Source organism: Mycteria americana, chromosome 13, assembly GCF_035582795.1.
Source record: "Mycteria americana isolate JAX WOST 10 ecotype Jacksonville Zoo and Gardens chromosome 13, USCA_MyAme_1.0, whole genome shotgun sequence".
NCBI classification, from domain to species: domain Eukaryota; kingdom Metazoa; phylum Chordata; class Aves; order Ciconiiformes; family Ciconiidae; genus Mycteria; species Mycteria americana.
In genome coordinates this window covers 11839892-11859259 of record NC_134377.1, presented here as the reverse complement: position 1 = coordinate 11859259, position 19368 = coordinate 11839892, and the positions used below count along the sequence as shown (strand labels likewise).

Here is a 19368-nt window from a genome sequence, read left to right as displayed (position 1 = left end):
GAAGTTAGCGGCGGGCCGCGCCGGGCATGCAGCAGGGCCGGGAGGAGGAGGAGCTGGAGGAGGAGGAGGAGGAGGCAGATGGCGGCCCGGAGAGGGCTCTGGAGAAGAGCCCTTTCCAGCTGACGGCCGGGGATGTCTATGACATCTCCTCCGTGGTGGGCCGGGACCTGCAGCAGCTCAGCGTCGGGCCACAGGTGCCCGCCGCCCTGGCCCGGCTGCAGTTCAGGATCGTGAGGGTGCTGGAGATGCTGGAAGCGCTGGTGAGCGAGAGCAGCCTCGCCGAGGAGCAGCTGCGGATGGAGCGGGACAGCCTGCGGCGGGAGGTGGAGGCGCTGCGGGGAGCGGGGTCCCGAGGGAGCGCCCAGCAGGTGGGTGCCAGGGCCGCGGTGGGTGCCAGGGCCGCGGTGGGCGCCCGCCGTGCAGCACAGCGTGGCCGGGGCGGCTCGGCCGTGGGGTCGGCAGCTGCGAGGTGGCACAATGCGCCAGATGCCCCTTCCCCAACATTGGTCGTGGCCTGTCCGCTTGGCCACGTGCGGGTGGTGAAACCCACCCTAACACCATATGGGGCGGAGGATACTTCTGCCGCAATGGCCAGTCTCTTCTATCACAGCAGAACGAGTCTCAGAAAGTTTGCTTCTCATCTTTGTAGAAGGCCTTGAAGCCATTTCCAGAGCAGAGATCTTCAGGGTTGTTACAAGTCGCAGTGCTGCAGATCCCTCGCTCCTGTTTCGTTGTAGTGACTAACCGCACTGCTAGCTCAGCAACGTGCAGTGCTAACAGGGGAGTTCAGACACACACGGGCAGATTTTCCGAGCACAAATCCACCGTTGTACAGCTCTTACACAGCACCGTCCCCACAAAGACAATTTGCCATTTCTGCAAACACTAAAGCTTTGTTACTCTGTGGAAGGGACGCTCATGTCTGTGACCAAAAAAGCCATTACCACAAAGGTCTTAATTTAGGAAAGGAGAATTCGGCTCTCGCCTGCCTCTGCCACAGAGTTTTGGTGTGACATTAGACAGATTGCTTAGCCTCTCTCATCATCAGAAAAGCAGATAAAAACAGCTTCTTGGCAAACTAGATTGCATACTCTTTGGGACACTTTGCTTTTAGCTGTGGTCAGAGCGTCTCACACTTGGGCCCCATATCCCTACTTGGATGGGAAACGCAGACACCAAGGCAATACAAAAACAATATGAAAAACTGTAATTAACTGCTTGGAAAAAAATCAGGATTGTGATGAACTCATACTAGTTCTAAGAATTACTACATATTTATAAAATTCATAGTTTTTATTCCATGAGTGCCCTGTTTTTGACAGGTTACAAGATCATGACCACCACACTTTATTTTACAGCCCAGCCTTGGACCAGATAAAATGGTAATAGACCTCACAGATCCAAATCGCCCCCGGTTCACATTACAGGAGCTGCGAGATGTATTGCAAGAGCGTAACCAGCTGAAAGCTCAGCTTCTTGTCGTGCAAGAGGAGCTACAGTGCTATAAGAGGTATATCGTTAAGTCAGCAAAGAACTAATAACAATTACTTCTTGTCTGGGGAGCTTATCAGATCAGAGTATCGCAGGTTTGAGCACCTAGATTGGGCTAGGCACTCCAGACATCTGAGAGACATCTGTGCTCCCAAGAGCCTACAAATGAGCAAAGAAAAATGGGGGGATGATGAAGTCTCTATGCAACGTAATTTAAAAACGAAACGCCTCCTTATTCTGTGCAGTTCGCAGCCTGTTCCCCTAATTGTACTGCTGTAAGCCTGCGTATGGTTACTCCCACTCCACATACAAGCTGGGTTCTCATGCACGTGAATTCATCTGTGCAGTCTCAGCAGTTGCATGCTGTTCCTGTCTAAAGCCACACTACATACCAAAGAGCACGGGGGTTTCCATCTCAGCTTTAGTCAAAATTTCCTTCCTCCTCCAGCTTGCTGTTGGGGACGCTAGCTTATCTACTGTTCCTTTGCTCCCACAGTGGGTACGGCATTGATCTAGAAAGCAGAGTATTAAGCCCTTTCATCATCATTCAAGATAAGCTCGTGGGGGGTTTTTTAATACTGCCAACAGAGGGTTGTGTAAGGCACCTGAACTGTGCAAAACAAGTGCTTTCAGAGAAGGATTTTGGTCTTTCTAGAAGGGACCAGCCTGGGATAATCAGTGTGAGCCAGAGGGTGGGATGCAGGAAGGGCCTTGCTCTTGGTGCTACAAATTCCTTCACCTCCAAGGCAGTTCTCCCCCAACCTCTGCCCCTCCGTCATCATCAGGTTGTATTATAAACTCCTTGGGGCAAGAAACTACTTCTTAATCTAGACACAAGATGCCTGAGCACATTAGATTTCAGTTGAGATATCTTGGCAACAACCCCTTAGATACAGTAAGCCCGCCCTTTGCCTTGTCTGTAACAGGCAGGTTAAGCCAACAAGTTAAATCCAAGAAGTCAGTTTACAAACTGCTCGACAGCACTTCTCACAGCACAGCGAGGCGCCGCTTCCCCAGCTCAGCTGCCTGCCTTTGCTGTGCAGCCATTGGAACAGCTTCTTGCTCTGATTTCCCAGCTGTGTTACACAGATTACAGGCCAAGTTAAAAATTAACAGTGTGAACATTTTCAGTTTTTCAATGATTTAAGTCACAGTGCTGTGCACCTAGAGAGTGTGTCAAGGCCGCTTTTCAGTTCAAGTAATTCTATGTGGTTATGTCCTCGTACAGTGTTACAGCTTAAGCCAAAACCCATCTTCCCTTTAAACATTCACATAAAATCTTAATTATAATTGTACGGCCATAAAGAATAGTTGTGCAGGGGAAGAGGGTAAACATGAGGGTATGTTCTAAAATGTCTTGTGTGTATTGGAAATAAGCTCTATATAGCACGAGGTCACTGACATCCTCACAGAGAACGGCTTAAAATGACTGATGATGTTTGGGGATTGCATTTTTAATCATGATTTCTGAGTCATCGTGCAGATATTAGAGATCTGCAGCATCACCAAACAGCTCATAGTCCCATTTCTCTAAGAGGAGAATCTGCCTCAGAATTATCCCACGCCTGATGTCACACCAGTTTCTAGATACTCTCCATTTTTATTTCCAAGGTCCAGACGAGTGATGCTTAGCTACTTTCAGCCTTCAGCAGTCACAAGCTTTGATCCACTCGGTTCTCAAGATAAATGAGGTCAGCTCAGGACAGTAAATTGGCATGCTGTGACAACACAGCATAGTATGCAAGCTGGTAAAATCTAACCCGATTCCAAGCAGCGGAAACATCCTTTGGTAAAACTGAAGCTTTTGCCTGAAGTAGGCAGTTACAACCTTGTAGCGTGTGGCAGCACCAAAGTAGCACGACAAAATCTACAGCTGAGGCAAAGCCTTTCTTTTCTCCTCTATAGGATGGAAAGAGGAACAGCCACCTGCCTTGCAGGGAAGCTGGGAATCTCCCCTCTGTTCCCAGCTGCATGGTGTGAGCCTTCGTGGCTGTGCTGAAGGTACCACGGATCCACCCATGCAGAAATTCACCATTTGTGTCGGCACCCTGCTGTTATCTTCAGACTCTTGTACAAATCCAACGTGTAATTACACTTCCCTTTCTCTCCTGTTATGATTTGTCATTCTTCCTCTGTGGAGAAGTCAGCTCATTACTTTTTTAGTGTTCTCATTAAAGCATAGCCTAAGAAAAATTACATTGTGGTATTTAAGGAAAATAAGAGCAACTCATTACAAGAAATAGGCCAGGCTGCCATCCCTGTCCTGTGAACATCCATTCACCCATGTCCTAGGCTGCACAGTGAAGGGTTTAACGTAGACAGGAATACCACACTATGCACAAAACCACAAAAAATAAACAAACCCTCTTCTTTTCCCAGTGGGATTATCTCACAGAGAAGGGACCAAACTGAAGAACTGGAAAAAGAAGCCAGTGGCAGCAGCCCTGGCACCAGCAAGGACAGTGAAGAGAAGACAATAATCAGACGGCTGTAAGTTTGTCTGCATCTTTTTTGGCAGAATATGGGAGAATACGGCACGCCTCATACTTAGTGAGTCCAGGGATGAATTCTGAACTTCAGCCTAGTTGGCTGGATATTGTTTTCTCATCCTCTCCCTGTAAAATTAAAACACAACAGAGAAATCCTTTCCTGTGGAAAAAGCACTCCACAGGAAGAAAACCTCCACCCAGGCAAGCAGGGTATCACTTTTTTTTCTAGGAAAAATAAGCATTTCAGAGTAAAACTATACAATACTTGCCCCCCCCCCCCCGCCCCCGCTAGCACGTTAAGACCCTGCTGTGGGAACATGCCAGCTGCCCCTGGAGGTTTACATTGTATGAAGCAGCTGTACACAGTACCCACAAGCTCAGGCTGCATCCCTGAAGTTCCCCAAACAGCAAGACGGGCCCAAGACGGCTGTCTTGACTGCATGTTCCTTCTTTTCCAGTTGTACATTTTTTCTTGTCTTTTTTTTTTTTAGGTTCTCTTTTAAACATGGAAAATGAGCATCCTCGAGAACTTAACCACTTCTGTTCAGAAATGGCACTGATAAGAGCCTCTAAGGCGTTAGGGGAGTCAATGATTGGAAGAAAAGCATCACTCCTACTGTAGAGAATAAGCAGCCTCAAAAGTTGTGTTGTATAATATTCTTTCAGAATATTTTGTAATACTTTGCTGTTTTAGAAACTGTTTAAGACACACACTTTTTGTATTTCTTAGATTCCGGCCAGATGTTACCCACATGTAGACAATAAATGTTTATACAAAGGTGATTTTTATTCTTATTAGAAGAGCCTGTGTTGATCTGTACTACCACTTATTTATCCTGTCCACCTATCAAAATGCTCAGCCTAAATGATTTTGCAAGATGAAGATATTTTTAAGAGATACATCCCATTCACAAGTGTGTTCATAGAGAAGCACTGGGAAGGAAGAACCCATTCAGACTGCAGGCCCCACTGCACTTATACAGAAAGTAATTATCTTACACCAACACAGAGCTGCTTGAAGAAAACCCCAGCACTCCTTTTTGTCTTGTCTTTCCTTGCATTAGATGGGCAATACACAGGCAGCAGCAGGCAGAAGCCTGTCACGCCCCGCCACACCAAAGGAAGATGCAGTTGGGCTGTGACAACAGAACCTCTGCACACACAGGAGCAGCCATTTGGGGTCGAGAGGAAAGATGGTGGAGAAGAGCACAGCAAGGGAAGAAAAGCTGCTGCATCGTGCTCTGCTCACATGAAGGACTGATATCTTTTCAGAGGTGCAGACATGCTCACACTGGAACAGATGCACCAAACACTTCATTTCTGACAGCTAAAGGTCTTCTGTAGTAGACAGTTGTATTTTTCATTAGCTCTGTTCTTTCACTTAGCTGTCACAAGCTGTGTATTAGCCCAAGTAATGAGATTTATTACTAGTGGAAGCATATAGGGCAAACGGAGGAATAGAAAAGAAGCTTGAAATATACCAATTAGGTTCCACATTTAGAAAAGGAGAATTTCAAGAGCAGAAAAGTCTGAACAGACATAAAAGGAGCAGTCACAGGTATCAAACTATGATCTTACTCTCTTCAGAAGTGAAAGCAGGCTCTGAAACCTTTTGATTCCCTCTCATACACTAGCGGCATGAAAGATATAGGACACTTCACACATCTGCTCAGATGCACAATGGGAACGTGGCTTAGCAGAAGGCAGAACTGCAGTCTCGTTTCAGAGAGAATTTGTTAGCAACTGTACATCAGCAAGGCAACATCAAAGATGTCTGACCTAAGCAAGTTGGTTTAGCCAGGGCACAGAACTGCTAAAGCCATTTTGCCATCTTCAAAATATTAACAAGCCTTGGCCATGTTCCTGTGACCTATTTTCTAGAGCATGGTAGCAGGGAAGGAAGTTACTGCATTTCCTTAGCAGAGCCTTTGTGTTTAGAGGAAAAAGAAAAAAGAAAAAGAAAAAAAGAAACAACCACACATCAGCAACAGCCAGGATACACCTCAGAGCTGAAAAGAGATCTTTACATGTGCGCTGAACTCCATCCTCCTCTGCGAGTTATCCAGGGATATATTTTCCAATCTCCTTTAAAAGTGTGGGGGAGGGGGAATTATGCCCCCAAACACACTAATCACTCTACTAAGTCTTAATGAAACAACTTCAGGTAATAAACTGCACAGATTAAAGAGAGCTGTGCAAAGTAACAACCTGCCATGGAGGCACAGAAGCCTAACATAGCCTTAGGCCACTCTTTGCTGTTAGTTGAAGGAGACAGTAATGAAAGCTGCAATTATTCTTTTCAGTTTACCATTTAAGATGTTCTCTAGTAAAAAAAAAAAGAACAGGTGGGAGTTCACCAGTTAACAGTAGACAGGAGAGCACCTCATCCTTTTTGGGCTAGCCTTTTTCTTGGACCATCACAGTTGCATCCACTCTGGTGCCAAGTGAGCTGCACAGCTTCTCTCTCAAACGGGGAGCAAACTCCTTGGCTATGGCTACACCAGAAGAGGCTACAGTCCTGTTAGAGCTACCCCCCTGCCTCTGGCAAAGCCACACGAGCCAGGCAAAAGCCGTTGAGCTCCCAACCCAAGGGCATCTTTCCCTGCTAAGTGCTTTACACCTTGTTAGAAGATGAAACCATCCTATAAGGCACTGAGATAAAAATCCAAATGGCATGTTTCTGTGAAAAGTATTTTGAGAAATACATATATCGGTTCCTAGAAAAGTAAAGGATACATACGCAGTGCAACATCAGCTTTATTACCATCTTCCGATGCAGTGCTACTTGATTACCAGTTAAGCATTTCAGAGAAGACAATTTTCTTTTTATGGAAAATAGGGGGAGATCTTCCCCCTTTCTTGTTTACAAAAGTGATGCTGAAAAACAGGTTTTAAGCTATCTGACCTGACGGAGAACAAGCAAATGTTTAAATAAATTTAAAAAAGCATTTTATTCCAATTTTGACTTAAGGGAAGTGCTCTAGTAAAACAGGATACTGTACACACTGCTGTAGCCTCTGTTACTGAGACCAGAGAAAAATGAGTGCCAACTCAAATAAGTCAGCCAATGAAGCTTACCTGTAACTCAGTACATGTAAGGTAACAGGTCTCCAGTTAATTCTTCAGAAATGGTGAAAGTACACAGGCTGCCTCTGATGAGCTTGCCTTGTGTTAAGTGGTAAATATAAAGCATTTGATAGCTAATGATTTTCACAGCTTTCTTTCAAAATGCTAATGATCTGCAATGGAGACAGGTACTATAGCAGCCACTTCATCAATAATAAATATATTCTTTATTTTACAGAGACATTGTCTTCAAGTTTTTAATTTAAAAAATACATCACTAAGCCACCTCTCTTGCTGCTGGAGCATACAACCAGGATGTTGTTGCTATTTGACCTATCACATAGGCAAGCATATAAGATTGTCCTAGAGGGCACTAGCTGGAACAGCAGCAGCCTTCAAGACATGAGGAACAGAAGACATTAACAGAGCCACAGATCCCTTGCTGACATCTTCCAGCAGCAAGCGTGGCTGATGGCTCACAGCCATTTTCATCTACACACATGCCAAGCCTGCCTTGGCAAAAATTCCAACTGGTAAGAATTCATCTTTAACATAAAGGACCTGCATTGTATTGCCCGCCTATATCACAGGTTTGGTTCTCCAACAGTAACATTACCAACATCCGCAAGATGCTAAGCGCTCGACTCCCATTTAAGACAGTGGGACCAGACCATGCTGGACAGACCTACAGGACCAGGCAATAAGGAATCCACTTTCTTCATTGCATGAACTCCATCGTTACAGTTTGAAGCTGCGTATGAAGATGACTCCTATTTTTGGAACCGCTATGCTCTACTTCAAGCATTCACAGTAAATAAATAGCTTCCAATGTGGCTAATTAGCATAGGAAGGTAATAAAAAAAATTTTTTGAGAGCTTTTTCTTCTACTTCTTTAAAATCCTCTGGGAGACACCTTCAAGAGTCAGCCATCAACTATAAAAAGGTACCATCTTAAATTTTAGAAAATAAGTAATGTCAAACATTGATTCTCACTGTGAAGTTCTGTCTTCACATTTCTAATCAGTATTAACCCAGCTGATCAAAATCCATCCTCATTTGGCTTGGAGTCATTTCTCTGAAGAAAGCAGCCAATTTGACCATCCATTTCCCTCAGCACCAATGCATTTAAAGTTCATTGCCAACGTGAGATACGACACTGGAAAAACTGGATCCCTACCACAAATTGTTTGAGAACGATAGTAGCATCCATCTCAGAGAAGCCTGTCAGCACTGGGTTGTAAAAAGCAGTCTGACAAGCAGTCAAGCCATTGGATGCGAGTCAGAGTACAGAAGTACATCTGCTGTCATAAAGCTAATGCCAAGTTCATCACCCCACAAAGTGGAGCACAAGATTTCGCTGCAAAAGAGGAAGCACAACCCAAGTGATTAAGTTTCTGTGCAAGTCTTTGACTGCATGCTCAAGTAGCACTGGTCACTATGTAGAAGTATTCAAATTTTAGGAAGGGTTTCCTTTTATGATATAAAAGTTTTGGCAATCTAAGATCAATTATTCAAGCTTGCCTGGAAATCTGTAATAGGTATTTAAATACTGCAAAGCAACAAGGTAGTTTTTAAGGAGCTCAGAACACCATAAGCAGTCCACTAAGAAAGCTGAGGGAAGTGAGGGCAGGAAAAAAAAAAATCCACTGACTCCTTGTAGAGCACTCAGTCCAAAAAAAAAAAAAAGAAAACCCACCAAACCCAAACAAAGAAGATGAATTAGTGTTTCAGCCATGGATGAGCTTCAATGGAAGCTTTGCTTCTGTCTCCATAGTCATACAACAGTTCTTCACCTGCTTTAATGTCTCTGGAAGCTATCAGTATGAGATGAGGCACACCATCAATGTCATGAAGCTTTGTTTGACAATTGCCACATTTGCTGTGATTAATCAGTCTTCCCAGACGATTAGTTTCTTTTGTAGCATCAACACTGAAAGAACAAGAACAGAATGCAAGGTTGCTGCATATCACACAGTCACGTTTGTGAACAAAAACCAAAGTGCAAATCGGATAAAGAATGAGGAATCCACACAAGGCTTGAAAAATGAAAGAAAAACAGAACATTACAAAATATTCATATGATTAAACAGACAGAACATAATACGGCAATGTAGGTAAACTAAAAGCAATTCTGGGAGATTAAGCTAGCACAAAACCCAGAAAATGGAAACTTTTGGACTATGTTTTTGAGCTGCCTGTTTCCAAGCAGCTCTCAACTGTTCATGAGGAATAGCAGAATCCAGGCATAGAACACCACCAGAAAGGCTTGTTACCTTAAATACCCTCCCCTCAAGAAAGCTGTGTCCAAGCTAAGCAGTATCCTCCGAGTAAGCCAGCAAGAGTCCCTACTCACACGGAAGGCTGAGAATGCCTTAATACTACAGGTCCAACTTCCAGAGACGTGGACACTAAAGCTCTAGTGCCCCTCATTGAACAAAGAATTGTTATGGCAGCTGACATTATGGCATCTAGACTGCAAGTCAGACACTTAGAATATAGGGCGCTTCAGGGTAATTAACATATGGATTACACGACCCACGCTCCAGTATCCAGCAACATCAGCCAAGGAGGAAGGAACATAGTCTGAGTAGTTGCTTTGGGACAACTGGAGTTTGGGGCAAATGACACAGCAAATAGAGGAATAAAGCATGCACACAGGGTGGGTGTCAGGTACTAGAGAAAAAGACCCAGTCAAAGACAGCTGAAGGCAATGTTTCTGTTCTAGAGAGTTTGTCCATACTGCTTTTCAAACAAAATCCTTGCAACTCAGGAAAAGTAGTTAATTTTACAAGAGAATAAATTTAGGCAGAACGCCATGGCAGAGCTAGAAGTCTCATCCAAGCAGATACAACTCTCCATATAGCTTGTGCTGTACTTCAGAGAATCAGGCTTCGAGTCACCTACCATTCCTTTTAGCCCAGAGGTACAGGAGGCTCTTGGACCATGAAACAGTGCTCCAAAAAGATTTCCTAATTCACAGTTCCCATTAAAAAAAAATTACATAAAACCAAGAACAGACTTAGCAGCATTCAAAGCTTCTATCACTCAACTACCACACTTACGGGAAGAGAAGCTTACCAGTACGTTTTGCTGAGGTACTGAAAATAGTACATATAGCAGCCTGTGGATGGATCTTGAGCATAGACAGCTTCTCGCTTTTTAGCGTCAGTGATCTCTATGAGATCCCCATGATATTCAACTACAAATTCTCCTCGATTAAAATGTTTAGTAGCAATTACTCCTCTCCCTTTGCCATCGATGTAATCAATCTGTTGAGTTGAAAAGAAACTCAGCTGGGAAATTAAAAAGTATTTACATTATTGCAAATATGCTGTTTACTAGAAAAGGATTTGTCATTAAAAATGCTGCAGCAGGGTACTTGTGTGTATTGCAGACAAAGCTGTAGAAGCACAATGCACAACATTGTGGAAGAAATATACTGTGAGTTTGGGACACACCCTATGAGCTACCAGGTATTTTGATAAAAAGTCTTCTAATCAAAGAACTAAGAATTACTTTAAATAAGCCATACACAGAGAAGAGTTATCTATTTTTTCTTTTAAACAATCTATTAGCTGAGGCAGTAAGCTTTTCCATTTCAGGTGCACCATCACCATTAGCATGCACAGGTTAAAAAGTCAGAGGAACAGAAAGATCAATGACAGAAATTACATTTATGACCCACCAGTATACTTTATTATTCCTGCCTCCCCCTGTAAATTGGGCAACTCCAAGAAAGTTCTCCTATCACTGTCATAGATGTGACAGTGTTAACTGCAGGCTGCTGCTTTCCAAGAACCACAGCTCTTCTGCACTTCCAGGAACCATTTCTGCTTTAAATTCTAAAAAAGGGTGATCAGAGTAACCCAAATGGTAAGCACCTGGTCCCAATAACTAGTATTTGCTAGCAGTGGGAGGAAAACCAGTACAACCCGTTATCCCAAGTGCCAGAATGAAGACCCACAGCGACTGGCTGTAAACAGGCTAAGAGAATTTGTTACCATACAGAGAGTATGTATGGGTGTTACCTTTAAAACATATGACAATTAAGATGCTATATCTAACCCCATTTCTGGAAGCTAACCCAAGAAATGAGATACTAAAAGGAGCAAGTGCATTTTCAGTAAAGACTATAACGCCCCCTCAATATTCATGACTGAGGCTGCACATACATATTCTTCAGAGCCAGATATTGCCCATCCGAAAGGAAAGACCGTGTGCTCTAGTTTTGCTGCACTTTCATCTTACTATTGAGGAACTGCAGCAGTTCTGAGACTGAGCTCTGCTACTTTCTGCTTAAACAGATTAACAGCAAGATACCGTATAAACAGTACATGGCTACTCAGGTTGGCATTGCAGTTACCTTCATTCCTTCTTCTTTCCCACTTGTAATTAGCTCATCTATTTTCCTCCTCTCCTCAGTCTGCAGAATAAACAAGAACAAACAAAACCACACTATTGTTGATAGTTTTTGTAGCTTATTCTATAGCTAAAAGGAAATTATTAGCTAGTGACACTCATTTTTCTAGCAAAACTGAATGGTAAAGAGACAGATTTCTGCCCCCCCCCGCCCCAATATATAATCAGCTAGATTCTGTCCTAGAAAATTTGGAAATGCTGATCCAGTTCTTAAGAATGTTCTTAACAACACTTCCACTACAAAATGCTATTTGTATTTGGCCAATGGAAACCACTTACAGATAGTTACAGACTTCCTCAAATGTTCGATTAACTGGCAACGTTATAAGTAATGTTACTTTAACAAGAAGCACTACCTCCAGTTCAGATTTGCTCTTCCTGGAACTTCTTCTAACTGGGTAATAATCTGTCACTTTTCGATTCGGTGTTCTTCCTTGCGTTCTAAGGTATAAGAAAAATAGAGAACATACATATTTCAGACTATTTGTGAAGTTACACCTCTACGACAGAGGTATATGTAAGAAATTTATCTTCAGTCTGGTATGTTGAAAGGTGATCAATATGAATCAGTGTTTATCAGTGCTCTTCACTTCAAGCCAAGAGCTACACCCCCTTTTCTTCCCCACACTATTTCCATTATGCTAGTACTAATTATTTAACAATAAGAATGAGATGCCATTGGAAACCAACTGAAGGTCACATTACAAGTCTGAAGCCCCTGTATGCCTTGCCAGAAGGCATTCTAAAATTTAGATCATGAAAACTGCTTGGCGAGGAATTCATTAATGTTAGGTCACATTACTCTGATATCATGAGAAAGAGTATCAGCTCAGCCAGGAAGCCTCCAACTGTAATTAATCTAATATTCTGTTTTTGACAAGATACATTCTCATTTGTCCACAGGAAAGTAGGTCTTAATGGCTCATTAATTTATTTTTTCTGTAGGTGATCAGCAAGTATTTCCCTTGAGATAAAATACACTAGCCTTGCTTTCAAGAAAAACAAAAGTCCTCTGCAAGGTAGATAAATACTTCGGGTGCTATTTTGTATTTTCAAACATATTATTCTTGAGAAAACAAACATAACCAGTTGCTTAAAAAAAGGCAACAGAATAACAGTAACATTACAGCTCTGACTGTAGTTCCTGAAGGAAAAATGCAGCTCAAAGCCTCCTGGTGCTAAAGGACACACAGAATAAAAGCTTTTACAATTCCAGGAGTCACTTACTTTCTCCTTGGTCCACGTTTTGCTTTAACCATCTTCTTCTGAGCTGGCTTTGCATTGGCCTCATCAGCACAGTCTGAAGGCAGGGGAGTCTTTTGAGTTTCTACAGTTTCTTGGTTTTGATCAGAGGAGGGTGCTGAAGTATTGCACCCACTTTCTTTATCTTTCTGGTCTTCTGGTTTCATAGCACCTTCAATTATATTGCCACCATTCTTTTTTTCTGGTGACAGGAAAATAAAGTAAGGCTCTGAACTTAGGATCATCTATACCAGAGTGCTTTAAATGAACTCCAATGGTTTCTAGTCCAAGTTTCTAGTTCTGTCAAACAGGAGAAAGAGGAAGGGAATGATACAATTTCTTTCTGCTAGAACCCAGACAGGCTGTTACTCAACTTTTGACTAGTCATTGCTACAGTACACATAGTACAGAGGGAAGGGTGAGCAGAGAAAGGGAAAGGGTAAAACAGAGCCCAAGTACTTTGTCATGTTAGGTTTGCGACTCACAAGTTTTCCAAACCTGAACATACAACACCTTCAGTGCAGTGTTTGAAACAACTGCATAGTTTGCATCTGGCATACTAAATTATCAAGTTGCCATAAGCTAATCAATATCCTGCACTGAAGAGAGATAGGAAGCCTCTCTGGATCCTGCACTGCTGTGATCAGTAGCTGCAGACACTGGTCTGAGTGGCATTGGCCACTGGGTAAGAGATCCACAGGAGCTGAAGGGCTGGGACTTACAAGAAGTCTACCCCACACACAACCAACACTTTCTTGGTTGCATGCATATGACCACATCCTCCTTCTCAGCCAACTGATTTAGGGGTAGGTGAGCACAGCTTAAAGCTGAATAAAGTTTTTATTTAAAGCAAATCACCAGGTTTAACAGTCCCATCTGCTGAGACAGATGCTTCAGTCTCACTAGAGAAATGAAGCACAGCTGCAAGGCCACAGCAGTGGGACAAGCTAAAGCCATCTTCACTTTCTTGTCAAAACTGGGGAGCTAAATTAGGAGCTAAAGGCCCCAGGTTCCCAGAAAACCTGATGCTCCCTGTGTTGAGTGGGACTTAAAATGCCTGCTTCCTAAAAGTGCTTGCATCAAAACATTTTGACAAATTACCAAGGTTATTAAATGCACCTTTACACACAAGCCAGCTTTTTTTTTTCCCCCTCCATAAACTTATGGAACTTTCCCATTTCTATTCACTGCAATGAAGCACCTATGAAGCCTGGCACTCAGCAACTGCAATCTGCGCTCCTCCTTCTCACTGCCTTTATTTCATTCTGAAAATTTAAGAATTGTTTCTTCTTCTACCAGTACCTCTACCTCATACCTGATTTGACTTTGAATTGCCTTTATATAAGTTAGTATAAAGTAGCCAAATTATAGAATAAACCAGTTTTAGGTAATAAAACAGACAAAAAAAATTAGATGAACTGTCAAACACTGACCTGAAGAATCAGAGTAGTAACAGAATGTCAGGGAGATTAGGGCATATTGACAATGCAAACATCAGCTTTTTATATCCAGAGAGACAATACAAACATAGCCAGACAAAAAAACAGAGGAAGAATTGCCTGGTAAACCTGTGACCTAAGTTTTGAAAAGGATAAGGACACCCTCGTCTTTGTAGACTCGCAGTTTGCCGATCAAGTTGTAGGACTGGGAAAGCAACTGGGCCAGGGGAGCTGCCTGCCCTTCTTGACTGTGTATTAGTTTTCAAATTGGGAGTGAGAGGAGCACATTTAATGAGGCAAGCAACCCAAAGATCAGTCTTACCATCTCCTTTCCTGTAGGTTTCCTTTAGTGTTTTGCCCTGACATTTCACCTCGTGATACATGACAGAGTTTTCTTCTTGAAGCGGGGGGCGAGCACCAGGAGTTTTGTTAGGATTCAGGTAGCTGTAGATTTTGGATTGACCAATAAACACATTCTCCTAAAACAGACCCACACAAAAGTCAGTACATCACAGATGCCAGGTACGTCAAGTTGGTATCCACAACACACTACAAAGACCAGGGCTGACAGCTGACTGTGTTAATGCAAATTACACTGCTTTAATGCATCATCCTTGCCACTGTTGCTATTTCTACCAAGTAAAAACATCACGGTGGTAAGCACTCAGAGAACTTTACTAATGCAAACTCTCAGTCCAAGAGGACTTTCGTATGAAAAGTGGCAGGATGGAGTAGTCATAACTAACTCCAGCTTCCACCCTGTGCTTCACAGTATGAACTCCGGTGCTAAAAAAACCACAACCCTGAGCTCCTCAGGAGGAAGGCGGCCACAAAGAGCGCAAGCCAAAAAAAAATACTAATAACACAGCAAAAATTGCCCAAGCCTAGAACATACCTCTCATAGCCAGAGAGGTATGAGCTTACCCAAACACTCTCATGAGGTGTCAAATGTTACTGCAGTTAATTATATGCTGTACTGAGCAACACAGAAGACAGGAATCAGTTTTGCACAGTCTACCTTGAGTGACACCTCTCAGTGAAGTCTGGGAGATAAACAATGCCATCTTTTTATCCATTATATTTCACAAAATAAAGTGTAAAAGTTGTTCATGGCAAAAGAAACATTAAAGAGTCTACAAAAAGCATTTATGCCCAGCCAGGAAAGTGGTAAAACCCTCCGGCATGGTCAAACACCACAGAGACCGGGGCTTGTACGCTGGCTTGTGCTCAAAGAACATCAACAGTGAGCAGTATCAAATTTAGCAAAGTTTAGTGGAGTCGTGCCACCTCTGCTTTTACCATCTCCTGCCACCTCACCAAGTTTGACTATGCAGTGTACATAGGGGACACAGATTTCAACTGTGAAAACTCAGTGTCTGGACAAGCAGATGCAACTTGGCCAGAATGAGTTTGTCTTGGCTATATTTTTACTCAACTAAAAACAATTTTCAGACATTGCAAGCCAGTTAAAACAACAAAAACATGCATCCATTTTCTTAGAAAAGCACACAAAGCCTCCCATTAGTTAAAAAAAATAGCTCGACTATAGCTGACTAAACAAATATTCCAGTATATGCAGTCATACAAAAAAAAGTAAACAAAAGCACACAATAGAATACATAGGATAATTTTAATAATTATCATAATCATGAGTAACAAACTTCACGCGTACATAATTCACACACAAAATAAGACCAGTTAAAGGCTCAAATCTCAGTCCACAAATAAACTTTACTAAGATTATGATTACAGTAGAACAGCCTGAGAAAAAGCAAGTCAGTTAGACACCCCCTGACCCCCAATATTTCTGAAAAGCCTATCAAAGACAAGACTTGTTTATTTAAAAAACTGGGGCTTTTAAGGATGAAATACTATGAAAACACTCCATTTTAGCCATTGCAAGCAGCGAACCCTGTGCTGCAAAGTTCTCAAGATTCAGTGAAGAGTTTAAACATGGGCATTTCCGGAGAAAGCCAGAGGCAGTGAACTGCAGCAGTCCACCTGCCAGCGGAGCCTTCTGGCTTTCAATGCACCATTAACAGGAAACTAATGACTATTTTGCCAGCGTAGCTTCCTCCCCTCATTCCCAGCTCCCTGCCTTGGCGCTACCGAGACGCGGCTGCCACGTCTTTTGTCTGTGCCAGGCTTGAGACCCTCGAGAGAGCAGGGATTTTCTCAGCGCAGCAGAGCACACGAAGGGCTGCTGAGGAGCTCTGGGATTCGATGCAATAGCCACAATTATTTCCACAGGGGGTTAAAGGCAAAGTGCCCATCCACCTCCGGCCAGCTGCCTGTGACAGAACTATAGGACGGGGAAGATGGCACGGAGGGATCGCCGAGCCTGGGGCCTGGCTTCTCTCTGACAGCCCCGGCAGCGCCCCGCGCTTGCAGGGCAGCTGTGCGGCAGGGCACGGGGAAACACGGGCAGAGTCCGATTCCGCTTAAAGTTAACCCATTTAGGAATGAGCCGAGGAGCCCCAGAAGCCAGGCGCCCGGGGCCACGCCGCTCCCGGGAGCAGCCCGCACGCCGGCTCGCTCGCACCGCGGGGAGAAGCGGAGGGCGCAGCAGACCCCGGGAGCCGCCCGCCCCGCTCCGCTCGTCCAGGCCCGGGCAGTGCTTACCCCGCCGGCCCGGGGGCGGCCGGGTGCCTTCCTCTCGGCGCTCTCGGGGCTGGCCTCCTCCGCGCCGCCCGCCCTGGCCTTGAGCATGTTCTTCCCTAGGAGCAAGGGGGGAAGATCGGCGCCCGAGCCATGTCCGGCGCGGCCGCCCGCGGTCATCGCCCGGCCGCCGCGGCCTGCGCCATGTTTAAAGGGCTGGATGCGGCAGAGGCGAGCCGCGGCGGCCCAGCCCCTTCCCGGCGAGCTGCGCACACCGCGCGGGGGAGGAGTCCCGCCGGCCCCGGCACCCCGCGCCTCCCGGGAGGAGCCTCCGCGCCGCGGAGATGCCCCGCGCCGCCCGGCCCCCGCCCCGCGCGACAGCCCGCCCCGCCGCGCCCCGGCTCCGCTCCCCCCCCGCCGCCGCGCCCGCGCACCTTTCGCCATGACCGCGGCGGCGCGACCCGGCGCCCAGGAGCCCCCCGCGGCCGGGCTGCCCCGACAGTCCCCGAGGCGCTCCCCCGCCGAAGGCAACCGCTCCGCAGGGAGACGCCGCGCTCCCCTCCGCAACCCCATTGGTTTAACCGCCTGTCGATAACCGCTTCCGCGCCCCGGAGTGGCGCATAGAGTCGCACCCCGCCCTCTTCCCTGTCACACGGAGGTGGTCGCAGTTCCCGGGAACAGGGTTTAAATGTTAGTTCCCTGGGCGCTGATTGGCCCGTGCGAAGGGCAACCGGCGCTCTGATTGGCGGCTCGGGAAGGAACGCCCTTCCGCGGCAGGGCCCCGCCACGTGGGTAGGACGCCCGGCTGAAGCGGGCCCCTGCCGACCCCAGCGGGGCGGGCGCCCGTACCCCCGTCCCGTCCGGGCTGGCGGTGCATCGGCATCGCCCGGTGCGGTCCCGTCAATACCTCCTCCCTCCTGCACCTCTTCGCGCAGCACGTGGATCTCTGCTCCTGCCTCCCCCGCCATAGGCGCGCACAGCCCCCACCACCTCACAGCGGGGACCCGGGGGACCCCTCATGCTAGCGGGCTTGTAAAGCTCTGCTCTGCCAAGCTATTAGACTGCTTTATGCAACGTCTAGCTGAAATCTCCCTGGCTGAAATTCAAGTCTATTGATGCCCTTCTCAAAGCTTGCCTGGAGAAGAGGTAACACTCAAGTGTTGCATTGAGCATCAAAATCCTTGTGTAATCCCCTCTCCCGGAACGAGGGCAGCTAAAACATGGTGAAACCACAGAGCCATCACCAGAAAAGCCTGAACAGCCTTCAGCAGCGATGCCCTGCTCAGGAGCTCACAACAGGCCTACTACACGTACTTCAACATCAGGAAAGTACGACTGCAAAGAGCGAAGCAGCAATGAGGCAAGCGGGCAGGCAGACACAGGGGGCTGAAAGTTTCTTCTTTGTCAGCGCACATCATCGTGGAAATTAGGAAATTACCACACAGGACCTCTTTGGTGCTCCACGTTGAGTAGAACAATTATATTGAGCAACAACGTACAACTAGTCTTTCTCCTTATCAGTGTTAGCCCTTTTAAGACCTATCGAACAGCAGCTACCCGTGTGTGTGCTCAGGATATGAGCCTGCAGTACGTGAGCTGACCCCAAGTGCTGTCGCCACAGGGGATGGCTGCCCACCGAAGGCTTATCTGCAGCCACAGGCCACTGCTTGTCTCTCAGGCATTCCTACAGCGACATAAGCAGCCAGTTCAGGATGACGATACAACTGAAAACTATCCCTTTCCTTAAGAAGAACAACAGAAAAAAACCCACTGTCAACTTCAGCAAGAAACGCCCAGAAGGGACGGCCTCATTCTCCTTCGGCAGCAGGGGAGCGGACCAGACAGGAATGCGGCGTGACTACAGAGGAGATACCAGAAGGCAGCATGGTGTCTCAGTCTACCCTCTCCTCGTTTTGAGATAGCTCTCTGCACCAACAAGCGCTTTGAGAAGAGGCAAAAGAAACCCAGCTCTGCATCATCACCATAATTTCTTGTGACTGTGTCTTCACTAACGAGGCATACATATGCATTTCACAGACAGGCAACCAAAACGCACTAGGTGTTTTCCAGTAAACTCCAGCAGACACAAGGCTGCAGCCAGCTGACATCAGCTGGGCATTGTGTCGATGAACTCCTCTACCAAGGCAGGTGCCCCAAGCTCTCCAGATGACCACCGGAGCCCTTGGCAGACACCGGTCTGATTTTTCCACCCCCATTCACCCTGTTCTTTTCACATAGCTAGGACGTGACTGGAAAAAAAATCTTCATAAATTCCTAATGATTATTTTCTTCTTGCAGTAATTGAGGAACACTGTTCCTAATGTCTTGGGAAGGCTCTGGAAACACCTTCACTGTGGTTTTGCTCAGCTTTTGGGGGTTGGATATTTTTAATATTAATTTTACATATGTGTATTAAACAAAGCAACCGAGTTTGCATTGAAGCTGTGGGGGCCGCCACTAGAGGGCAAAGCAAGCTAAGGAATTCTCTTCCCTGGAGCAACAAAGAAAACAACGTCATCTCTAACTGGCCCCTGCTACCAGCACGGTGGGATCACGCTAGGAATTAACAAAACACGCTGGCTTGCCCCCTCGGCTTTCCTCAGGGAGTTATGGCCAAAAAGCCA

The 19368-nt window shown here is 45.6% G+C and overlaps 2 protein-coding genes across 2 annotated transcripts; one reads left to right on the top strand and one right to left on the bottom strand.

The window, feature by feature from the left end:
- The first annotated feature begins 11 nt into the window (after positions 1-11).
- Positions 12-4775, top strand: RILPL2 (Rab interacting lysosomal protein like 2). Its single transcript, XM_075516628.1, has 4 exons — positions 12-368; positions 1359-1510; positions 3871-3981; positions 4472-4775. Exons 1-4 carry the CDS (start codon positions 27-29, stop codon positions 4494-4496), a joined length of 630 nt encoding a protein of 209 aa, XP_075372743.1. The 5' UTR covers positions 12-26; the 3' UTR covers positions 4497-4775.
- A 2479-nt stretch (positions 4776-7254) lies between these two features.
- On the bottom strand, positions 7255-17332 carry KMT5A (lysine methyltransferase 5A). The gene is made up of 8 exons (XM_075516620.1): positions 17179-17332; positions 16769-16863; positions 14469-14625; positions 12693-12909; positions 11822-11906; positions 11410-11469; positions 10125-10315; positions 7255-8976 (listed from the first exon to the last, which is right to left on the bottom strand). The coding sequence occupies exons 1-8, from the start codon at positions 17315-17317 to the stop codon at positions 8766-8768; spliced, it is 1155 nt and encodes a 384-aa protein (XP_075372735.1). The 5' UTR covers positions 17318-17332; the 3' UTR covers positions 7255-8765.
- Positions 17333-19368: the final 2036 nt, after the last annotated feature.